The sequence below is a fragment of the Taudactylus pleione genome, unplaced genomic scaffold (genome assembly GCF_031769625.1).
Source record: "Taudactylus pleione unplaced genomic scaffold, aTauple2 ptg000154l, whole genome shotgun sequence".
Lineage (NCBI taxonomy): Eukaryota > Metazoa > Chordata > Amphibia > Anura > Myobatrachidae > Taudactylus > Taudactylus pleione.
Window position 1 is genome coordinate 3104828 of NW_028284556.1, and position 24103 is coordinate 3128930.

A 24103-nucleotide genomic window follows, 5' to 3' on the forward strand; every position below is an offset into this window, starting at 1 on the left:
CCACAAGATGTAAACCATTGGTGAGCCATAAAAACAGGAAGACCAGATTAGAGTTTGCCAAACAACATCTAAAAAAGCCATTACAGTTCTGGAACAACATCCTATGGACAGATGAGACAAAGATCAACTTGTACCAGAGTGATGGGAAGAGAAGGGTATGGAGAAGGAAAGGAACTGCTCATGATCCAAAACATACTACCTCATCAGTGAAGCATGGTGGTGGTAGTGTCATGGCGTGGGCATGTATGGCTGCCAATGGAACTGGTTCCCTTGTATTGATGATGTGACAAAAGCAGCAGAATGAATTCTGAAGTGTTTTGGGCAATATTATATGCTCAAATTCAGTCAAATGCTTCAGAACTCATTGGACTGCGCATGACCGTGCATACTGCAAAAGCAACCAAAGAGTTTTTTAAGGCTAAAAAGTGGAACGTTTTGCAATGGCCAAGTCAATCCCCTGACCTTAATCCGATTGAGCATGCATTTCACTTGATGAAGTCAAAACTGAAGGGAAAATGCCCCAAGAACAAGCAGGAACTGAAGACATTTGCAGTAGAGACCTGGCAGAGCATCACCAGGGATGAAACCCAGTGTCTGGTGATGGCTATGCGTTCCAGACTTCAGGCTGTAATTGCCTGCAAAGGATTTGCAACAAAGTATTAAAAAGTGAGCTCCGTCGTGCGCATGCGCGAGACCCGGCGAGCGACGGGGAAGCCGTCGCTCCAGGTCTCGCACCAAAGGGGGCGTGCTGTCGATGGTGAGTGACAGCACGCCCCCTTTGGTGGGCGTGGCTGCCCAGACGGAGGCGTTCCCATGGGAACGCCTACCGTCTGGGGCCGGCACCACTGACATCACTAGTGATGTCAGTGGGAGTGATTTTGGCTCTGATAGAGCCAAAATCACTCCAGGGCTTGTGGCAACGAGACCCTACCGCAAGGGTCTCGTCGCAAGCCCGATGGTCTTGACCATCGCGACCATCATCATGGACGCTCGCATAAGCTGTGGGTGGTAACCCACAGCTATGCGAGCGTCCAAGAGGCCGCACTATTAAAAAAAAAAAAAAAAAACGCCCTGATTCAGAGCGGGCGCTCGTTCAGAGTGTCCGGCTCTGAATCAGGCCCTTAGTCCCTTTGTCTGGAGCACTCTTTGAATTTGAATATCTCAAAGACTAATTAAGATATTAATGTGATTCTTTTGCAATCAGCAAAAAATTACACCATTTAGAATAAAACTGTATAAAATTTGGCTGGAAAAAAAAAAAAAAACCCCATAATAAATGCTTTGATATAGCTAACCTTAAAATGTGAAGAAAACTACCAGAACACAGAGCCGGCACAGTGACCTGGGGGAAGCGGAATAGGGGTGACCACCGCCGGCTGCTGTTCTCACGCACTACTGGTTGTCTGTGCTCACATGGACCCCGTGCCCTAGCCATGTGTGGACGCTATTTACTTTCTGCCCTGTTCGGCTCCTGATTGGCTGCTATTACCTAATGAGGGAGGGCGTGTGGGCGACACAACACGTGAGGCTGCTGCCATAGGGGGCGCTCTTCCCTCACCTATTTTCTCCAACGCTTCGATTCCAGGCTCGAGACTCCCAGCTAAGCAGCACCTGGTTTGCGCCTCGGAATAAACACCTCTTATCTCTGCTTACCACGAGAACTGTCGGCAGCCGCTGATTGGCAGGAGGCTGGGAGACGGTGAGGCGGAGGAACAGTGCATTATCATTTGCACCTATAGGGCTCAGCTTGCAATACCCCCTGGAAATGGTCCATTTTGCTTCAGTCCATGGCCAAATATATCATCGCATTTACAAATTGTCGAAATGTTACAATTAAAAATTCCCCAAAAAACATAAAAGGGCGTAGCTTAACCGGTTATGTTTCACACACCTCTTTTATTACGATTCTGTCATATTAACATATGATCTAGCCATTAGCTAGCGTTTTCCATACGTATGTTCTGGGTTCAAACTGGAGAAATGTTTCGCAATGAGCATACTAGTGTATATATAATATTACTGCACATATAGCAGACAGTTTGCAACTGCAATTACAGTTGGTAGTCCGCTAGCAGGGATGCTGTCCTCTGCTTCCATCTTTTCTATACACTAAATCAACTGATATGCATGTTGAAATTACTTTAGGTGAGCCTATGTTAGGATAACAAAAAATAACACTTTTTCCTTTTTTTTTTTTTTTTTTCCCCCTGTCGTTATATCAACCATGTTAAAATTCAAACCGTTAGTGTCAAGGAGAAAACAGGGTATGGCTAGATCTAAATATGACCCTTATCATGAAATCACTGTATCCAGTCATGTAATGCACCGTTGTTTAGTTAAGAGACACATTGGGACGATTTAATTGTTTTAGCCGTGGCTATTTATTTTGGGCGTCTGGAGCAATTCAATTGTTGCTCGGTTTGAACGATATCCACGGCTGCACATTTCTGCTTGCAGCCTCCCGGGGTTGCAAGCAGAAATGTGCGATAAGTCGGCTGGGCACCCAAATACATTAGACGGGGTAAGCTGCTATATACGCAACTGAACCCTGTGCTTTTGGGTGTGCACACGTGGCATTGGCGCTCTAATGGAGCAACAATTTAATTGCTCCATAGGGCGCCCATTGTGTTTGAGCACCCAAAAAACATTTGAGTTCCATCAAGTTCAACCTTAAAAAACCCTAAATGTTCCAGAGGAAGGTGAATAAAAATCTACAAAAAGTAGTCCTTTCAATATAGGCTCTATTTAGTGTCAGAAGACTTGTTCTCTTGGGGTTGGCAACGTCTGTCCTTCCATCGGGTCCTAGTATACTGTCTGATACATTATCTTTAACTGGATGAACCATCTGTTTGATGGGTCGTCTTTTTGTTCTTGCTCAGATGGCAGGACGGTCCTGTGTACATTCACTTTAGCTCAGAGGTTCCCAGACTCTGTTCTCAAGGCACCCTAACAGTCCAGGTTTTAAAATTATCCATGGTTGAGCACAGGTGACTTAATTAGTACCTCAGTCAATTTGATTTTACCATTTGTGTTTAATCATTTAAGCAGTACCATTTTCTTGCCTTTCAGTGGTCTCTGGAACTTTACAACATTTGGTAAATTCAACAATATGTGAGTCTCCATAGATAATAGAACATCAGACATGCCCGCAGTGTACCTGCACGTAAGAGAAATTTCACCATGAACCAGTCTCTGGACTAGATGCAAATGCAGCATAGAAAATCCTTTCTGAGATGGTTAAGTGGAATACTAGGTTTAGCAATCGCATCTGTGACTATTAGAGACTATTTAGAACACAGAAAGGGATTGTATCGGGAGAGCTTATAAAGTTGTTTGGTACTCCATGGCGGCAAATGTCTAAGCAGGAAAACAAACCCTTCCTAAAGTTTAAATCGCCCTGTAAAGGCATCATCACACTAGACGACATTTTGAACGATTTGACCGATTATCTTACATTGTTTGGTGGTTAGATCGTTCAAATTGTGAAGTGTGTACGCACTGCGTGCTCCCGCGTCATCATTCGTCCCATTTTCAGATCTTTTGTACATGCAGGAAGATCTGTCAATCTCGTTAACGATTCCCTGCAATTCGTGCAGTGTGTACGCTCTACCGAACGACCAGGCGATATGGTTACATTATATAGTTAACGATCTAACCACGAAACGATGCAAGATATGTCGTTTGTTAGATTGCACAGTGTGTATGCACTAGATCATTTACCCGGCAGTTCAAGGGAAATCGTTAGCGACATTGCATTGTTTGCAAGTTGTCTAGTGTGTACCTAGCTTAAGGCTAGGTGGTACTATGCAGCCAGTTCCGTTTCAAGGCATGGGCTAGCCATGTGACTTTCTGGGGTGCCGAACATAGGTGGGCGCTAACCAGTGGCGGATTCTTTGAAGTACAGGTTGCAGCAAAAGTCTGAAGTCTTACCAAGGAGCTGACAACTGCATGATATCAAACTGCAGAGTCCCTGGGCAGTCGGCAGTCAAACCGTCAGAAGTGCAAACCATATAATCAGGCGCTATCGCAGTGGTGCAGTCACTGATTTTGTGTGTGTGTGTGCCGGTCCATAAAGAAGCAAAGGAGCTGTCATAGCAGCAGGCATTGCAAGCGGCTCCTATGCCATAGGCTACCATGGACCTACTGTGCCATAGGCATATTGTGTCATCATAGTTACTTGTACAAAGGTGGACCAGCACACGGTGCACTATAACTTCGTAATATGGACAATAACCACTTAGCTTTATAGTTTTGTAAAGTTCATAATAGTGTTCTTTTAATTGAGAATTTTGCTAGAATATTTGTTGCCTACTGTATAAGAAGCAAAAGTTTTGACCTCTCTCACCCAGTTTTGTGACGTAGTGTGTAAATTGTTTTAATTGAACTGTCAAAGTTAATCAGGTGGTACAGAAAAGAAAAAAGGGTGAATGAACAACCTAAGGCAGTGATTCTCAAACTCGGTCCTCAGGGCCCCACACATGTCACGATTTCCATGTCTCCCAAATGGTGTACAGGTGTAGTCATTACTCATTGACACATTTTAAAAGATTCACAGGTGGAGCTAATTATTTCACTTGTGATTCTGTGAGGAGAACTAGAAAACATGCACTGTTTGGGGTCCTGAGGACCGAGTTTGAGAACCTATATCCTAAGGTATAGGATGGTATACTGTACATATACAAAATAAAACATCCATGAGCAACACTTTCAGCAATGAGACTAGAGAGCCGCTAAATACCCACCATAGTATCCAGACAAATATATAGCATTCAGTTAGCCACCTAGAAAACATCAGTTAGGAGCCAAACCATACAGAAAATATCAAACACAGATAAAACTAGGAAAATGGAAGATTAGAAATGGCTAGACCACTAGAGGCACTGTGAGAGTCCAACTTTTTCTAGAACAGTATTCAAACAATCTTCATTAATGAGGAAGAAGCCAAAATTCTGTATTTTCACCCTATTTTTGTTTTTTATTTCAATGTCTTTGTACACCTTTTGCTTCTGCCATTTATATATCCGATGAGGAATGGGAATGCCAAAGTTGGGCTATGGCTGCCTTAGCTGCTGTGAAAACATGGCATGCTATGTACCTATCACTAGGAGGAATTGCCACTGGATGTAATTGGAGGAGGGATATATAAGATTAAGTCCACCTCATAAGTAGAATCAAGACAGCAATCTAATGCCAAAGGTGTTGAAGAACTGGGCTACCTCAAAAAATATACAGCAAGACATCAATCTGTCTGGAATATTTACAAAAGATTAGGCCATATCTTTTGCTACCGTTCCAGAACAAAGTGTGTATTTTATAAACCTCTGAACGATACATTTTGATATTTTGAACTGTTTCTGTAAAGCTTGCCCAAGGCTTCATGTCATACAGTTTTAGCCAGATGTATTTTCCTATTAATTTGCGTTGAAGATTTTCTCCTTTTGTAGTGTCAGCAAGAAATTATACCACAGTGTGATTCCACCCTTGTGATGTGGAGAAGAGTCTTGCTGAAATGAGGGTGCTGCTGTGTTCAGTGGCATTATTGAAGATACTTGTAAAAAATCTCTTTGGGGAATAAGAACGGACAAATGTAACTGAGAAAAGGGCATTATTAAAGCACCTTTGCTCATGTCGTCTCGTTAAGTTAACGATCCAGCGCCATTTCTATTAGGTAGGTGAAGACTTGGAATTTAGCATGACAAGCTAATTCGAGCCTTACATTTACGACTCAGATTCCTTGTTCCATTGATCAGCGATCCGTCGACGGAATGTGGAAATTAAACCTGTTAAAAATCCCCGACTTGCCAACTCAGACCATTTTCGGGTTGGGGGATAGAGATTGTTGAATTTCTCTGAAACTCTGGCTTCGACAGAATGGGGAATTGGGGCAATCCATCTCAGATGTATGGGTCCCATAAGTAGTAATAAGTATATTGTAATAATAGTTGTAATAAGTTTTTCTGTCGTCAGTTTACATCCCACCAAAATGGCAGGTTCCTGCTGCAGAACCACCAAATATGTGGGTCCAGCACATCCAGCCAACACCTCCAATTGCCGGGAGACTGACTTGGAAATATGTTTAAGGACCTTAAGTACGATACATCAGGAAAGGAGTTTAGATTCCTATTGCTCAGAGTACCTTCAGGCTAACAGGAATATCATGTGCCACCACTTAGTTCCTGGATTTTTACATGGTAATGGCAACATCAATGTCCTTGCATAATCAGTCTTCTGTATAAGGAAAATTATCTGTCAACAAATTCCTTCTTTATTTTTTTTATTTTTTTTTTCTTCTATTTCAATTTTAATTCAGTGATTGGATGTATTAGACATCTAGGTATCTCTACTATGCCGCTTCAGTGCTGTAATGTAATATCTGCTTTTTAGATTTTGATCGAATTGCATTTGGTAGGCCTTTAGGGAAAATAGAAAAAGTCATGTAAATGGAACATAACCATTAACACTTTTATTCTGCAGCTTAGTAACTCCTCCAACAGTAACTGAAATACGTGTGCAGCATATTCCAGATGGTGTGGGTGTACAGTCCTTGGACGGTATTTTATATTCCTCGCTTTTGTCTGAGAATTATCGCTAGTGAAAAAAATATATATATTCTGGCGGCCTTCTCTGTTACATCATTTGATACAATCATTAATTTCCTCCTTCGCTTTATAATGTAAGAGTGATTGTGTGTATATATATATATTTTTTAGGACCCCAGCTGAGCGCTCAGTTGGATGGTTGGCTGTCCCAAGCACAGACCTCTAAAAGACCTGCAAGAGCCATTATTGCACCGTAAGTATGGTCATAATTGGGGTATCATCAAATTATATACTTTGCCAGATGCACACTGGACTTTAGTTGGCAACACTTTTTCTGATAACCAGCAGTTTCCAATCATGATTGAGGAATAAATAAATAAATATTGACCCAATTATCAGACATGCATGGAAATATGACCACTTTTTCAACCGGTGTGTGGTTCTCTTCGCACCCAGTACTCATGGAGGGCTTTTAGAAGCAGAACAGCTACTGTAGATCACTTTACAGGAAGACAGTGGTTCCCAAGTTGCTTAAATCATTGCGCCCTACGGTATCAGCATTTTTTTTCACGGCACCCCAAGGCCAAAAGTTTCTTATTGAGACACTCAGCTAAAATGATTAAATTTAAGTAAATTCTGCTTATCTGTCATCCCTAGGGGTACAGTTATGAGGTGGTGGTTTTGCCGATCACATTGATCATAAATTATTTTATTTGGTACTGGGCTCCGGACACCTCTGCAAGTCCTGCAGTGAACCACTGCAGTAAGAGATGATTGACCAGATCTCAATCAATTTTGTCATCTGACTTCATGACCTAAATTGACAGACATCTTGATGCTGAGCATTTATACGTTAGCTGGGAGTCCACCTATATTGGGTTGCATTTCTAATGTGGGACACACACTTGAACGATGTAACGGGCGACCAACCAACCTATTTCCCTAACGATTGAGCACACACTATATTGTTCATACACACTAAACAAGCATGGTTGTTGTTGGGACGATAGGTCATAACCCTCTGAACAGGCATATCAATTATTTGTCTGTACAAAGTCAGATCCTTGTGTTCAGATGACTTTTTTCCAAAACACCTAGTAGCAAACCTATCGTGTTTATTTTGTTGACCGTACATACTGCACGTTATCAACGACATACCGTTCAGAAATTTTGCATCTGCCGAGCAGCACGGCCGATGCGATATATCTATACGGTACGTCATTGAAAGATGAATTGAGTGTACACGCGTAAAGATGATATGTTGTCTAGTGTGTACCCAGTATAACACTGATAGTGTTTGTAAATTGCTCTTGAAAGGCGTGTTAGAGGTAGGGCTGTCTTAGCATCTTTGCAGTATTTAAACGTGAGTGTTCAATTTGGATTAAAAAAAAAAAGAAACTCTACCCAGACTTGACTTCACAAAAGCAAAGTCGTTAGTTGCCGCTTCTTTTTTTTTTTTTTTTCTTGGGTACATTTGAATAAATTTTTATTTTTTTATTTTACACAGCTGTATAAGAAACCTAAACGCAGCATTTTTCTACCGACTGAGGTTTAAAATATTGGCCAAGTGTAAATGTGGACAAATAGCCTGTCCGATACACATTGTACTGAGCTTTGAACACGATCTCCAGATTTGCCGAAGGATGTAGACAGCCAGGCATAAATTGTGTGGTTGGCATGGGGAAGTGATACATCTGAAAAGTGGTTTTTTTTTTTTCCCCACTCTGTCTTCCCAATGCCTAGAATGTAAGTTCTTTCAAGCAGGGACCCCCTACCCTTTGTATTCACTACATAATTATCTAATATGAGCACTGTTAGTGGCGTGTTTGTCTGCATTAGTCTGTACCCATGTGTATTGTCTGTTTCACCCCTATGTACAGCACAATGGAACCTCTGTGGCTCCATGTAAAAAAATCGAAAATAAAATTGAGACAAAAGAAAAAAATGATCATCATCATCATGTTATGTCATATGAGGGCTAAGTAGAAGACTTGAGAAATGTTTGGAATTTAAACCTCGTGCCATCAGCTTGTCATTGGCGGATAATAGTATTATTTTCTTAAGATAAGAGTAATTACCTTCTTGATAAGATATTCAGAGATTATGGTTTTATAATACAATAACCACATATCATTTCAACATCATATGGAGCAGAATTAGTATAAAAGTCAATGACTTTATCCACTAGATGGCAGTAAAACCACAGCATATAAGGAATTATATTACACTGATTTATGATATTTATAGATAGGGGCTCATTAATCCCACTGTACAGATCAGACATTCCAAGGGGATTTTTTTTTCTCTCTGGGAAATTGTTTTCCACATCCATCTTATATCTTTTACACACACAAACATACTGAGGCTGATGCTAGTCAGCCCTACTTACTCCCACATTGCATACATAGAGAAAAATCTATTTATTCGCCCTTATGCAGTCATAGGAATCTATGCGACTGCACCGCCCCTATCTGTATGCTTTGTTTCATAGCTGTCCTGCTTATCCGTGTGCAGTTGTACCAGCCCTATCCCTGGTGCAAGCGGCCCCTCTGTTATCAGCCCTATCTCTGAATGCACAACTTTGCATAGACTGCAGATCCGCTAACTCTCCCCATTAAACTTAGCAGGGAGCATGCTCAGTGCTATAAATACGCAAGATCCTTTTGCAACAGTGATGTGCATTCAACTCAGAATCAGCCCACTATCTTCAGTGTCTCTTTCTAGTCATGTGAATATAAAGATATCTATAGTGCTGGTCTGTTATACTTCATAATTCAGATCCAAGCTACCTATCACCTTGGTATGCACAAGTGTGTTAACCATATTGGAGAGCACTGTCTCTGGGTTATTGCGTGGCAGACATCTTGTTTGACAATGAATTTGCAAGTAAAATAACTTGCATTAGTCTTTCTGTAACTTTTTTTTTCTCCCCCCCCCTCAATATGTCAAAACCATCTATGTGGTAACAAATTAAATATTCTTGATGTAACATTCTGTACACCAGTAATTAACTATTGCTTAATCTCTTTGATCTTCTAGTCATGCTGGATACACTTACTGTGGATCCTGTGCTGCTCATGGGTACAAGCAAATAGACCCCTCAATTACGTAAGTGCTCTCATCACATTTGCCGAGGTACATCATGACATTTTTGCTGTTCTATTTTTTTTATATATATATTCATATTTTTTATTTTCATTAATTATTTTAAACGGTCAATCAAAAGAAAAAGGATACACATTAAAGCTGTGTCACAAACTACAAAACAACAAGTAAAACAAATCTCAAATATCACAACACAATCGAGTCCAGAAAAAATAAATAAATAACATAAATAAATTGTAGCATCGGACATAAATAAATGACCAAATTAATAATGCGAATAAAAACTTAAAGAACAACAATCATAACACAGACTGTTATGAGGGGATTGAATGTAGGGAGGGAGAGGAGGAGGGGAAAGCAATAGGGAGATGACCACAGCGAAAAAATGGAGTGATAAATTAAAGACCAATCAGAAGTGAAATTGGTAGTATTGGAAAGGATAGTGTGAGACGAGGGATACAGCACATACCATCCATGGGTCTCCACAGGTGTTCAACGAACAGAGGTAGAGGGGGATGAAAGTCGGCAGAGAGCCAGGGAGCCCATACTTGAGAAAAAATATGTCCCCTATCGTGATGACGTTATCTCCTCCATAGCGCTACATGTCAGATCTGGCGTTTAAGCGCAGAAAGAGATGGTGGAGGAATAGATTTTCAGTTGAGGGCTACTAAGGATTTGGCCGCCGATAGGATATGCATGAGTAGTTTCTTCGAGAATGTATCAAGGTTTGGGGGTGGGTAGCATAACAAAAATACCCAGGGGGTCCTTTGCTACCGGAGATTCCAAAAGGGAGTTCAAAAGACCATGAACCAAATCCTAGAAGGGGATAATGTTTGGGCATGTCCACCAAATGTGTAGCATAATGCCCCTGTGACCGCAGCACCGCCAACAGTCAGGTGACGAGGAGGGCAGCATTTTGTGGAGTCTTACGGGGGTATAGTACCAACGATAATACATTTTAGATGAGGTTTCTTTCATTTTAGTAGAGATGGAGCATTTTGCAATCCCTTGTCTCGCTTCCTCCCACGTCTCCTCATCTGGAGATGGACCCAAGATATTTCTATTATTATTATTATTATTATTATTATTTTTTAATATGTAATTAATTTTTCCAGTGTGCAATATAACCAGTGGTTAGTCACAGCAGAATTAGTTTCTAAATATGCCCATCATAGCACCATTTAAGTTTATTTCGGAGGCAGGGCTTCCTTCAACACTCTGTAATAAAGGGATGAGCTTTTTGTCATATGCATCTATTTACAGCCCTGTAGTGCTCTACATAATAGAAGTTTGTATTTTTTTTCGCTGACCAACAGCCATGCAATGTTTTCCTTTTTGACCTATTGCTCTCTGTTGCGTTTAAAAAGAAGTGTGTTATTCATGACAGAGGGTGGATTAAATATGTTACAGTTTAAGAAACTCTGGTTTATACCGGTATTAGCAACCAATACCTTATCTTATCTTAGGTGCACTGAGCATTCAGATGGAGGGAGTTCATAGTACTATGTAAAACTGTAAGTTTAACACACACACACACATATATAATTATTTTTTTCTCTCATGCCATGTGTCTCCAATTACATTTTATGTTAATTTTTAGAAGTTTAAATCCACCACACACAATAATGAAGCTGAAATTCAACATTTGAAAAATTACAATAATATATGGGTTAGTCAGTCATAATGCTTAGAAGCAGAAAAAAATATGTATACTCTTAGTAGTTAAATTGTATTGCTCATATGTGTGACTCATGTTACAACAGAATGGACATAGGAACGGAGGGGGCTTATATATTTATTTAAACCTGCTCTCCTAATTAGTTTTACAATATAATTGTTATACTATACACTTATAAGACCCTAAACTTATGATTGACATACAAACAACAAACTGAATGTTAACCAAACTATACTTAAAATCTTTTTTTAACGTGACTCATGTTACATACAAATGGGACTTGTTAAATTTCCGTTCCCAGTCAAAGGGCTCTGATACAAATTACTCAAACCCGTAGAATCCAAGTAAGTTAATCAATGTAGCCCTTTTTATCTACCTGATTAGCTGTGAAGATGTATAAAATATTTCATCTGGTAATAATGGCCATTTCCAGTTGCTGCCAGCTTGCTCCATTGTGCTCACTAAGTATTTACCATCTCTGATGTCCTTGATATCACCTGGGTAACTCTCTCCATCATATTCAAAATAGAACCAGTCACCAACGTTAACTACATAATCTGAAGTCAGAGTTACATTAAGTTCATCAGTAGAAGGAAATGAAGATGGAAATGTCTTTGCATCTGCCGTGATTTATCATTACTGGCTAATGCTCTCCTTTTAGGCCACTTGTGTCAATCTGAATACAACTGCCCTGTGATATTGCAGTGTTTGTGGCCAGAATAATGGATGCATATATAAACATTCCGTATACAGAAAAATAAAATAGTTGAAACATGCTCCCTTGCTAATTGATGTTTTCATTGGCTTTAATCAACTGTTGCAGTGTTGTGCTAGAATTCTGATGCTTTTTCATTCCCAAGTTGAGGCTTAATTACTATTGTTATGACATTATGCACCATCTGTATATTGATATGATCAGAAATTCACATCCCAGTGCAAGAATGAGTTGGACTTCTCAAAGTTTTCATTCTATTATTTTTAACTGAAGGGTTAAACTACACCAAGTTGTTAGCACTAAATGAAACAAAAATCAAATTTATAGCCTTCAAAGAAGGATGTTAGCAGCAGGTAAATAATTTTGACCATCTCTGCTCCCTGTTTTATTTTTGTTTAAATTACTTTACTATTTTATTTGATTAAAGTCACAAAGAAAAAAATCTTTTGTTTTGCCATATACTTACCCATCATCTTTTCAATAACTCTTCGTATTCCTGAACCAGCAGCTCAGTCAGGAACAATGAGCTTTGGGAATGCGGTGATTCAGCAAAGCCATTACTCGACATAGAGACCCATTTACAGCAAAACTTTTGCATTACCCTTATAACAATCTACAAACAGACAATGCTTTATGCTGGCCATACATAAGTACGACTAGCATAAGATGCGATTCAGCATACGATTTCCCTTGAACTCCCTTGCAGTCCTGGCCGTACGATTTGGTGCTTTTTTGACACACGATATACATACGATCTGACGTACGTACGATCACTCGCCCCTATACGACTGGTCGTGATAAGATCGATCGTGTGCCTCACCAAAAACAGGCGATCATAATAGATTTAAATGACACCGGTCAGATGCACAATGCATCGCATGCGCAAGTACACGGTACGATCTGCATATGATTACGACGGATAATATGGGCTGCACGTCTGATCATAAGATACAATAGAAGATCGCCGGGAGCGTGCATCGGATTGTATTCCTACACGATTTCCATGCAATGCGTCGTACGAGGCATGTAAAATCGTGCAATCGGCCCGATATTGCGCTAGTGTATGGCCAGCATTATATCTGAAAAGAATGTCTCACACCATGTGCTGCACAGACCAACAATTGGAACAGTAATAGTACGATTATAGATACTGCTGGAAGCGCAGCAGAATCTCCCGAAAGTCATCATGACGTCACCGCCGGACCAGGTAAGTCACCACTAGACCACCACGAGGGACGTTTTGCTAACATTTTAATTATACCGATATGTTATCAGTGTCTAACAGGGCCGCAGAGAGGGGGGAGGGGTACTAATTGCCCGGGTCAGATGCAGCCCCCCCCCCATCTTACCTTACAGTAGTCAGCGCACGCCGCAGTGTACTGGGCTTCAGTGGGAGACTGACTCCTATGCTTGTGGGGGGGGGGGGGGGGGAGCGATCACGCTGACCGCACCCCCCACCTCCCAGTGCGTAGCACCAAAAGGTTTTTATTTTAAAGGGGGTGTGGTCACTCCTGCGATTAGGCCATGCCCCCTTCCACCGGGCACGGACCGGCTCTCTACGCACCTGGTGTCGAAATGATAAATATCAACGTGGTTAATATCAATATTACAATAATGTCGACATGATGAATGTCGACAAAATATACCACACCTTTTATTAGTTGAGTTTCTACATCTGCATCCAGAATTGTGTGGTTTTAAAAAAAAAAAAAAGTAAAAATAAACCTGGTCCTTTTTAAACAGATTATCTTTTCAATTTACAATCTGAAAAGTGTGAAAATTGACAACATGCTATACGACAAACATAAATGTAATATTTTATTTTCAGAATAGTACTACAAAATGATTATAACAAATACAATGTCTACTATCTCCCTTTACTACCACTACTTACTACTATAGAGTTTTTTTTTTTATAAATATATTGTTTTTCACATATAACAAATTGGGTACAGCAACGTAGTTGGCAACAGTTAGCAATCCCATATGAGAGTTATCAGTAAATAACTGACTTATAGCAATAATCCTACAAATAAAAACAAAGTAACATTTGCAGTTCTGTGCTAGAAATCTGCTGCTTTCTTTTTCTTTTCTTTCCTAAGTTAAGGTTATATATTACAGATTTGCGCAATATACAGTGGTGGCCAAAATTGTGGACACTTTTTGAAATGTTAATGTTTTTCAACTTCGAATGCTTATAAAAACGGTTACACTTCATGCAACAGCAGCATATACGTATAGTACTTGCATATTACTTTTTACCAATCGTCACTGGGTTTGTAACTTCTGGCCAGAACATTTCTACTAGTTGTTTAGCCTCTCGGTTTGTTAATAAGTTATTGGACTCAACAAAATAGATTTACTGTAACTATATTTTCTTTTAGTTCAAAAGCAATTGACCTATAGCACCGTGCTGTACATCCTGGAAGGGGGTTGGGGGGTTCATGATACAGATTATCTACAATAACATTAAATGTAAGGTACAGATGACAGCTTAAATATTTTGATCCAAGTATGAACAAAATCCCAATGCTTTTATTTGCTAGATACACACAGATTTGCAGTATATTATTAGTGCCGATAACACGTCTTTCTGGAAAGTAAAGATGGCCCTGTCCAAATGAACTTGCAGTGAAAGAGGTGTGAAGAATGCTGGATCCAGTAGTGTCATAACAATTGTAGCTGCTAGTGAGGAAAGTGTGCACAGCTGTTTTAAGGCTGTAGCATTGTGTAGCATTAGAACTCGTTGAGTATGATAAATGGTGCTCAAGCCAGTCAGCTCCCAACTGTCAGTCTTCAAACAGCTGATTGGCTGGAGCACTATTATCATATGTAACGAGTTTTATCACTTATTGCGTATGATAAAACTTGTTGATAAATGAGGCCTGTAGTTGGAACTAAGATTGTGCATTTTATACCAAAGCCCATAAATATATGAATATGGTCGCACAATATTAGTACATTAAGGGTCTATTTACTAAGCAGTGTTAGGAGACAGAGTGAAAAGTGATAAGGTGCCAGCCAATCAGCTCCTAACTATCATTTTTCAAACACAGCCTGTGAGATGGCAGCTGGGAGCTGATTGGCTGGCACCTTATCACTTTTCACTCTGTCTCCTGACACTGCTTAGTAAATAGACCCCTATGAGTGATATCCATGTGAGATGATCTGTTGAGGTAGATTGGTAAACCATTTCCTTATCGGAAGGTCCTAGCAGAGAAAAATGTCAAATATACCTGTTGAGACAGCTAAGCTGCCAGGTGATTGAGAATAGTATTATTATTATCCTTTATTTATATGGTGCCACAAGGGTTCCGCAGCATCTTACAAAGTACAGAAACAGTACATAAACAGTTGAACAGAACAAGAAAACAGTGACATACAAGACAAGACAAGGATGAGTATAGAGTAGTGAACAATATAAGTAAAGGAAGGAAAAACACATGAGGGAAGAGGGCCCTGCTCGTGAGAGCTTACATTCTAAAGGAGAGGGGCAGACAGACAGGGTAGACAATGAGCATGGGACAGAGGGTTAGGATGACAGATGGGTGGATTGAGAGTAGTACTGAGATGTCTGTGATGTTAGAGTTTAGAGTAAGGACATGAGAACATACTCCGTGAATAAAAATAATTATAATTGCTCAAGAGCTAACCACACCCAAGTAATTGTTTCACTGACTTCATCAGCTGCAACTGCCGTTATAAGCCTGCTGTGTTGCTGCCAGGATAAAAAGAACTTCTACACATACGGATGTGACATGGAGATATCCACATACCAATATACATGATGCAAAGGAATTGTATAATACACACTATAGTATCTAGAAGTTTTCTCCCAGAGCTGAAGCTCCCAAGAGAGACACAGATGTCAGAACAACTTATTGAAATTGCAGAGGAGTTAAATTGCTCTCCTTGACCTTATGTAGTAGAAAACTTTTATGGTAGACCAGTGGTTCCCAAACTTTTTTGAAGCCAGGCGCCCTAGTGCATCAGTATTGTTTTTACAGCACCCCTAAGCCAAATGTTTGTTATTGAGAAATTGAAAAAAAATGTAGTGAAGTAAATTGTGCTTACCTGTCATCCTTAGGTTCAGTTATGTGGTGGTGGACAGGTTTGCGCTTCTGTTTGACCATAAAAAATTTGATTTGGTGCTGGACCACCAACCTGAGTCACCCCTGCAAGTGTCCCGAGGCACCCCAGGGTGCCGTGGCACACCATTTGGGAACCAGAGTGCTACATGAAAATTAGCACATCAATATGGTCCTTTTTTATCTGGCTTAATGATAACCATTACATGAGCCAAGCTTCCATATCTTTCTAGCATTCCTCTTAAGTTAATTGAAATATAGAATTCTATAATTTTTCTGAAAGCACATCTAACGTAGTCCTAAGACTACTTAAGTTCGATTGTAGCCATTTTGGGCTAATTGATCACCTGAGATTTCCTCTACCGCAGATGGCATCTCAATATTGTCTAACATGGGCTGGGGGCAAATTAAGTAGGTGATCAAGAAAGAAGTCAGCCTTATGTGAGAGAGGGTTAAGAGGAAATAGATGAAGCCTTAATATAAGATAAATAGTTTAGTCTAATTTTGAGATGGGATGAATTTAGATATACTTCTCTGCCTGTAGTCTACTAAAACAAAGAATATTTAGATATGTTTTTTTCAGCTTTCAATGCATACGCAGAAAAAAGAATGCCCTAAGTCGCACTGTACATGCGTCCAGATAGCGTGCACACAGTCAGAGTTGTGATTGAGGTGCACGGTCTCGGAAAGAGGTGGCTTAGTGGACACACAGATGGACCATGTTACGGTAGTGTCACTGAAAACATTTGCGTACAGAGACACTCATCCGCTCCCCTGCAAGCCCATACTCCGGTGGAGAGACTGCACTTGCCATAGAGCTTGACAAATTTCCAGGGTACATCTTAGACGCAGTGGCTTTGCGTTCAAGTCTGAATCAGGCCCATAGGAGCTAACAAGGTAGTCATTTCACTTCCCATTGGAATACACCAGATGTATTAAAACATTTTTTTTTTTGTTATCCAGGGTAACAATTGCTGGGGGGTGAACTGATGGAGTATTACAAGGGCCTTCATGGCAGCTTCTGTCATATTGTGAGAGTGCAATTTCGCAGTGCAAGGTGCGAAATATTAAGTAGCAGGTCCCACAGGTCAGCACAAATTAAGGTTTAAAGGTGCCTCAGAAGCTGTATATTATAGTGTCTTGAGATGTATATCTGAGGTGGTTAATGTCCAGTTGTGTCTGTAGTCTACTCTAAAGTTTGCAGTATTATTAACAGCAGTACTTATTAAAAGGCTTCAGTACTGTAGTTACCCAGGCCCCTTATCTCCTTTGTATGTTCAGAAGTTGTGTTTTTTTTTTTGTACAACTTGTAGCATATTATAATTGTTTTATAAATAATTTCCTTTGGATTGCTTTGTTTCCGTTCAGGGATTGACATTATTATTTTATTTTTATACAGGCGAAGAGTTTTCATTCTTGGCCCTTCCCACCATGTGGCTCTTTCTAGATGTGCACTGTCCACTGCGGATATATATAGAACACCCTTGTATGATCTCCATATTGATCAGAAAGGTACAGTATATGTCAGGCTCACACTAAACAATAAAAAAGTAATGTACTGGCAACTAGGAAGACACTGAAATGCTTTTCTTCCTCTGGGGTCTATGTACTAAGCAGTGTTAGGAGACAGAGTGAAAAGTGATAAGTCAGTGATAAGGTGCCAGCCAATCAGCTCCCATTTGCCATCTCACAGACTGTGTTTGAAAAATGACAGTTGGGAGCTGATTGGCTGGCACCTTATCACTGACATCACTTTTCACTCTGTCTCCTAACACTGCTTAGTAAATAGACCCCTTTGTCTTTTATGAAAAAGATGTTTCCCACAACACCCATTCACACCCTTCCTAATTGGACAAGTTTATAAAAATGTATTACCGGTATTTTTTTTCTAAAACACCACTTCACCTGAAATATATTCTATAGAATTGGGTCCAGATTATTTCTTATTATTTTAAGATACTAATTACACTTTGTTCTATAAATGGGCATTTTGTGGTTTTGCCTTTTTTCAGTATATGGAGAGCTGTGGAAGACGGGGATGTTTGAGCGAATGTCTCTGCAAACAGATGAAGATGAGCACAGTATTGAAATGCATCTACCTTATACTGCTAAAGCAATGGAAAGGTGTGGTATTATCACTATTCTAGTATTATATTGCGAAAATATTTAAATTCTGGAATTTTAATATTATTTTAAACGCCACCATGTGAAATCATAGGAAGTCTCCATGAATGAAGCTAGGCATTGGTGTATATTATAGGCATGTTCAGCCTATGAGGGGTATTCAATATGAAACGTTAACTTCACTGCCGAAGTTAACGTTTCATATCAGAGTTTTTTTCTGCGTTAAGTCTGCTGCGCGCTCCCGCTTATCCCCGTATTCAATATCAAATTAACGAAAACGGGAAACTCCGAAGTTGGATTTGCTTAAAGTTACGAATTTTTCCTTAAAATAATTGTAAGACCCCCCTAAAGTTGTAAAAACATGGGGGAACACTATGGGTACCCCCGTTTTAGCCTTTAATTGAAAGTCGCCGATTTAAATAGCCGCAGCAGGTGTTTTTTTCCCGACATTGAAGAAGTGTTGCAGAAGAGCACTTAGGTTTTTTTTTTCGTTTTTTTAAGTGGTCCCATCAAATTTGGGGTACATGAAAATGGGAACTAACATATATTTAAGTCCCTAAAGTAAGTTTTTAAAAATTCTGCATTTGTGCACCTGCCGCTATAATTCTATTCTAGAAAACACCTGCCGCATACTTGCAGAATAGCCCTGAACCTATTTCCCTATTGTTAAAAAAAATTTTCCCACTTTGTTTTTTTGCACCCCAATTTTTAAATTAATTTTTTGGGGTGTCCCTATTTTTTTTTTTTACTTTTTTTGACACAGTTCTTTTTTAAATGTCATTCTCAGGGGTGCAGGGTATTTTTTTTTAAGCCTGCACCCCAAAACCCCAGTTCTGCACTCTTTTTCGACACCTATTCAATGGTGAAAAGTTATCACCGTTTTTTATCAAAGACTTTTCAAAACTGCGATAAGTCTTTGAAATTGAATACGGTGTAAAACTAAAACCAGTGATATTAACGCAAAAAACGGACTTATCGCTCCCATATTGAATACCTCTATATGTCTCTACCTGTTTGCTATATTAAGGGGGGAATTCAATTAGCCACGATAAGTCGCTTTTCCGGGAAAAAAAAAACGGTTTATCGTGCAAATTTATACTTCTTGCATCATCCTATTAGCTGTGCTTTTCGCGGGTGCTAATATTGACTTGCATTTTTTGTGAGTAAGTTTTCACCACCTTCTGAGAAGGTGAAAGGTTGGGGAAAATCACTATTTCAAGGTACAAATGTTGGGACTTGGTTCAGAACCACTGGGACACCATCCCTATTGACTAATTAGGCAAAATACAATTTTAATTAGTTTAATTTGACCAATAATGACATGTCATTTTTGGGGTGCAAAAGTACAAAGTGCAGGAAAATTGGTTAATTGATATGGGACAGGTATGTGGGGTGTTCAAGATTGGCAGATCTGTGTTTGCTGAAAATCACTGAAAAATTCTGTAATGTATGGGCGCAGATTGCTATATTGGGAAATCCTAAAATCTTCAAATTGTTCAATTGTGGTTTTCAGATTGTTGATTTATGGAGGCCTTTAGGCATATTTTTTAAGTTTTTTTTTTTTTTTTTTAAAGTGTATTTAAATGACACAAATATGTACTTATAGGCATTATTATGCACCCCCAATGTAAAATGCAAATTATTGTGCCAAAAAAAACACCTGCTTTCTGTCATTATTTGATTGTTTGAGAACTGTGCATATAACAGCCATTGACACAATTTAATACACTTCTATATTGTTATCCTACATCACTTTTTTGGGGGGTACAGACCGATTTCACCTATAGTTATTGTCTGTAAAACCAGGAAAAATGTTCGCGTGAATGCCGTATCGAAACGTTTTGGGGTTGAATTGCGCAATAAAACGGATGCGCGCATAGACGCAATAAGCAAAATGTGCACACAAAGGGTGCGAAAACTTAACGCACTAAAAATTATTGCAGCTAATTGAATTCCCCACTAAACTTTAATCGGAGAGCTTCCTTGGTTCCTGATATGTCGGAATTGACTTAATTGTTGCTTGACCACGTCTAGTTGCTCAATTATCATAAGAAAGGTGACACGCTCTTTCCATGAAGAAGCAGTAACTTTAGGCCAACATTACATTTCCAATAGGAAGTTACCTACTTAAGAAGAAATAATGTTCCAATATAGTGCTCCTGTAAAAGTTTTACATGCAGCTCACCTAATAGAGCAAACTTGGGTATTGGTAATTGAGATATGGAAGAATACCCTGGAGAGTAATGGTGATTTGATTTGTCAGATTTATTTAACATTGTTAATTTACTTTAGCTAAACTTATCAGCTGTCTCTTGATGAGAATTTCCTATCAGTTATTAATGTCATGAACATGTAATGTCTTGATTTAGTTTGGTTTTTGCCCTCCTTATGTACAGGACCAGATGGAACACACTTAGGGGTATATTTACTAAAGTGCGGTTTTCAGAAGTGAGGTGTTGCCCATAGCAGCCAATCCGATTCCAGCTATTATCTTTTAGAAGGTGCTTGATAAATAAGAAGTTGAATCTGATTGTTAGCTATGCGTAACATCTCCACTTCTAGAAACCCGCACTTTTGGAAGTATACCCCTTAGAGACAGACTTAGGGGTAAATTTACTAAAGTGAGAGTTTTTAGAAATGAGTTTTAAAAGTGATGTTGCCCATAGCAACCAATCAGATTCTACTTAACATTTAACTAGCACCTTCTAGAAGATAATAGCTAGAATCTGGTTGCTATGGGCAACATCACTTTTAAAACTCACTTCTAAAAACTCTCACTTTAGTAAATTTACCCCTTAGAGTGGGCCATGGATTCATCTTTTAGATCAAGGTTTTTATATGTATACAAAAATCAAAATGTATATTTGGGTTTCTATTTACATAACCATTCAAAATAGCTCTGAAGTATTCAAAATAGCTCTCCTAAAGGGTGCCACGTTGTGTGAAGATTCAATTCCTTTTCATTTTAGGGGTCTTTATTTCATGCTGTGGTCTTTGCCATCAGTCTCCATTAATGTTTTGATCTATTACTAGCAACTACAAATCCAAATGCCACAAAGGCATGGGGACATTAGCATTGTATCAGTCTTTATTACATCATATCCACAGGGCCATACAAAGTACAAACTGTTATTGTAGTCTTCAAACTGGAAGGAGTGCAGTGGTGTTCTCAGCCATTATTAGATGCTAGTAAGAATTCAGAATAAGTAATGCTGGTTTTGCAGTTCTTACTTGCTCTGAAATTCTCTCTGCAATCCTTGTCACCTGTTCCATGCATGTTTCTCTACTTTTTCTTCTGCAGCCATAAGGATGAGTTTACCATTGTTCCTGTGTTGGTCGGAGCACTTAGCGAATCAAAGGAACAAGAATTTGGGAAACTTTTTAGCAAATACTTAGCAGATCCTACTAACCTCTTTGTAATTTCATCAGACTTCTGTCATTGGGGTAAGTGATAGAACACAATTACCGAAATACTGCTGTGACATCTCACGCTGTTATAGCCAGTTGGGTCTCTTCATCAGGCATATTCTGTTATACACTGTTAAGAGAATAGATTTGCCTTCTGAGGAACCCAATGGGTGTGGGAGCTGAAATGCCAGAGCGTATGGGATCAGTCACAGGCTGCGACACACTCTGCCATAAACATTTGTGACAAGCCCGCGCTTGAGTCGCCAACAGGTTCTTGCCTGTCAATCACTTTGCAAATAAATCCTCACTGCGTGCAACAACAGTAATGAAACTTGACGTATGCGCAGTTTATCGCTCAACTGCATAATCTTTGGCATTACGTCCATCTCTGAATTGGGAGCCATAGGGCGGTATACAATTAGCCACGAACATTGTTCGGGCGCTAATGGATCCCTGCAATTGTGTAAAAACAGAGATTTTTCACATATTATCCCCGTTTTTCGCAGATGTCTCTTTTCACCCTATCCTACTATTTCGAGCCAAATAATAGGATATATCTCACGAAAACACATAGGGTTTGCGAGCTCATTGCAGACCCTATGTGTTTTCGTGAGATATATCCTATTATTTTGTGTTTGCCTTTTTTGGGGTGAAAAAAACACTTATCGTGGATTATTTTTTGGGACACATCAGGTCCTGAAAAATATCCACGATAAGTGCCGGCGTCAGGCAGCACTTTGGGAATAATAGGATAGCCCCGCCGTGATCACTTAGCAGCGCTGCTTTAGCTCTTCTAATTGGATACCCCCCCATAGGATTCAAACTTTATCCATACTTGTTGATCTTTGAAATTTTTACATATAATGTAATAAAATACCATATAATACGTCATCCTTTAAAATGAAATGTAATAACCGTATAAAATATACAGTGTTGGATCAAAAATAAGCAATAGAACCGTACCAGACCAAATATTCAAGGGAGCAGTGGTAAAAGTTTAGAGCTGGGAGGTTCTGGTTCCTCCCCCCTTCTTTCCTTAATAGTGCTGGTGGAAGGTTCTCCTGCTGAATGACGCATGGACAAAGTAGTTCAAATGGCCAACACACATATGTATGTATGTATGTGTGTGTGTGTGTGTGTATGTATATATATATATATATATATATATATATATGTGTATGTTTGAGTCATATACACATATATGCGATCACTTCAAAATAATTATATATTTTCAATTATTACGCAGTGAAGTGATGGTTTATAGGGGCATAGCATAGAATTAAGGGATCACTTACTGTTATGGAGAGGTCTGCATTCAAGTACATTGCAGAAAATAAGTTAAACCATCTCATATTTTCTATTTTCTTTCACAGGGCAACGGTTTCGTTATACTTATTATGATGAATCTCAAGGAGAAATTTATAGGTCAATTGAAAATTTAGACAAAATGGTAAGGAACACATCTTTATTCATCTACTTTCTATTCATCTACTTGTATATATCACAATTCCCACGGGGTGTTTTTATGGGGATATTTTTGTTTGCTTGTTATTGGGTTGGGGGAGTGTCACATTTCATTTGAAATCGGGATTATCTAGTTCTTGTGTGAGATCAATTAAATGTAACCCCAGAATCAAAACATCAACAGTTATTATTTACTTGTCATGCTCCATTGTATTGACCAGCCTAAATGGTGATTATTCATTGACACAATGTGAGTGTTATTTGAGTCACATAATTCGTTTTCACACTTTTATGAATTTAGCAGCCTTCTCTAGATCCATCATTACATCAACCCTTTTTAACTGGTGGATAATCTTTTATGTTCAACTAAATGTAGTGTAAAGAGCCCCATACGCGGTGCGAAATGCACCTTGCGATCCGACGACTGACAATATCGGGTGGTCCCCACGCACGGAGAGATCAGGTAGCCAACCACCCGATATGCAGGCACCCCCCACTCGTATAGCGCTGCATGTGATTGTTCGTCGATCCCCCAGATCAATTGTGAACATGTAGAAAGATCTGGAGGAGCGACGGACGACCCCAGGGGAGCGCGCAGTGGGTGATATCATGCCCACACATTGAACGATATAGCGGCGATATCGTTCAAAACCGTCGGATCGGCAGCTATATGGCTCCGTTTGGGGGCCTTAAGTCATGGGCATGAATCTACTACAGATGTCATCATACATTCCTACTGCAGTCACGCCAAACAGCACATCTCGGCATGCCAGGTCCCATGCGATTCTGCCAGCCCCAGGCGTCTTTTTCACGTGTTTTGTTGCAATGTGATTTGAGTAAGACGCACCAGAAGACTTGGCTGATTAATTTGATATGCAACCTGTATATCTGTGGAGTCTCTGAATCTGTATACGAAGTGATAAGATGCTGCAGCTTTTTTCTATGCAAAGTTCCATTGTGCTTCATTTACAGACTCAGTCGC

At 39.6% G+C, this 24103-nt stretch overlaps 1 protein-coding gene across 1 annotated transcript in view; it reads left to right on the forward strand.

Moving 5' to 3' along the window:
- MEMO1 (mediator of cell motility 1) overlaps positions 1-24103 on the forward strand; it is a 42255-nt gene that overhangs the window by 13813 nt on the left and 4339 nt on the right. Inside the window, exons 2-7 of the mRNA XM_088474343.1 lie at positions 6711-6792; positions 9579-9647; positions 17525-17637; positions 18138-18249; positions 21551-21693; positions 23031-23107. Coding sequence (XP_088330469.1) covers positions 6711-6792; positions 9579-9647; positions 17525-17637; positions 18138-18249; positions 21551-21693; positions 23031-23107 — 596 coding nt within the window. The remainder of the gene's footprint in view (positions 1-6710; positions 6793-9578; positions 9648-17524; positions 17638-18137; positions 18250-21550; positions 21694-23030; positions 23108-24103) is intronic.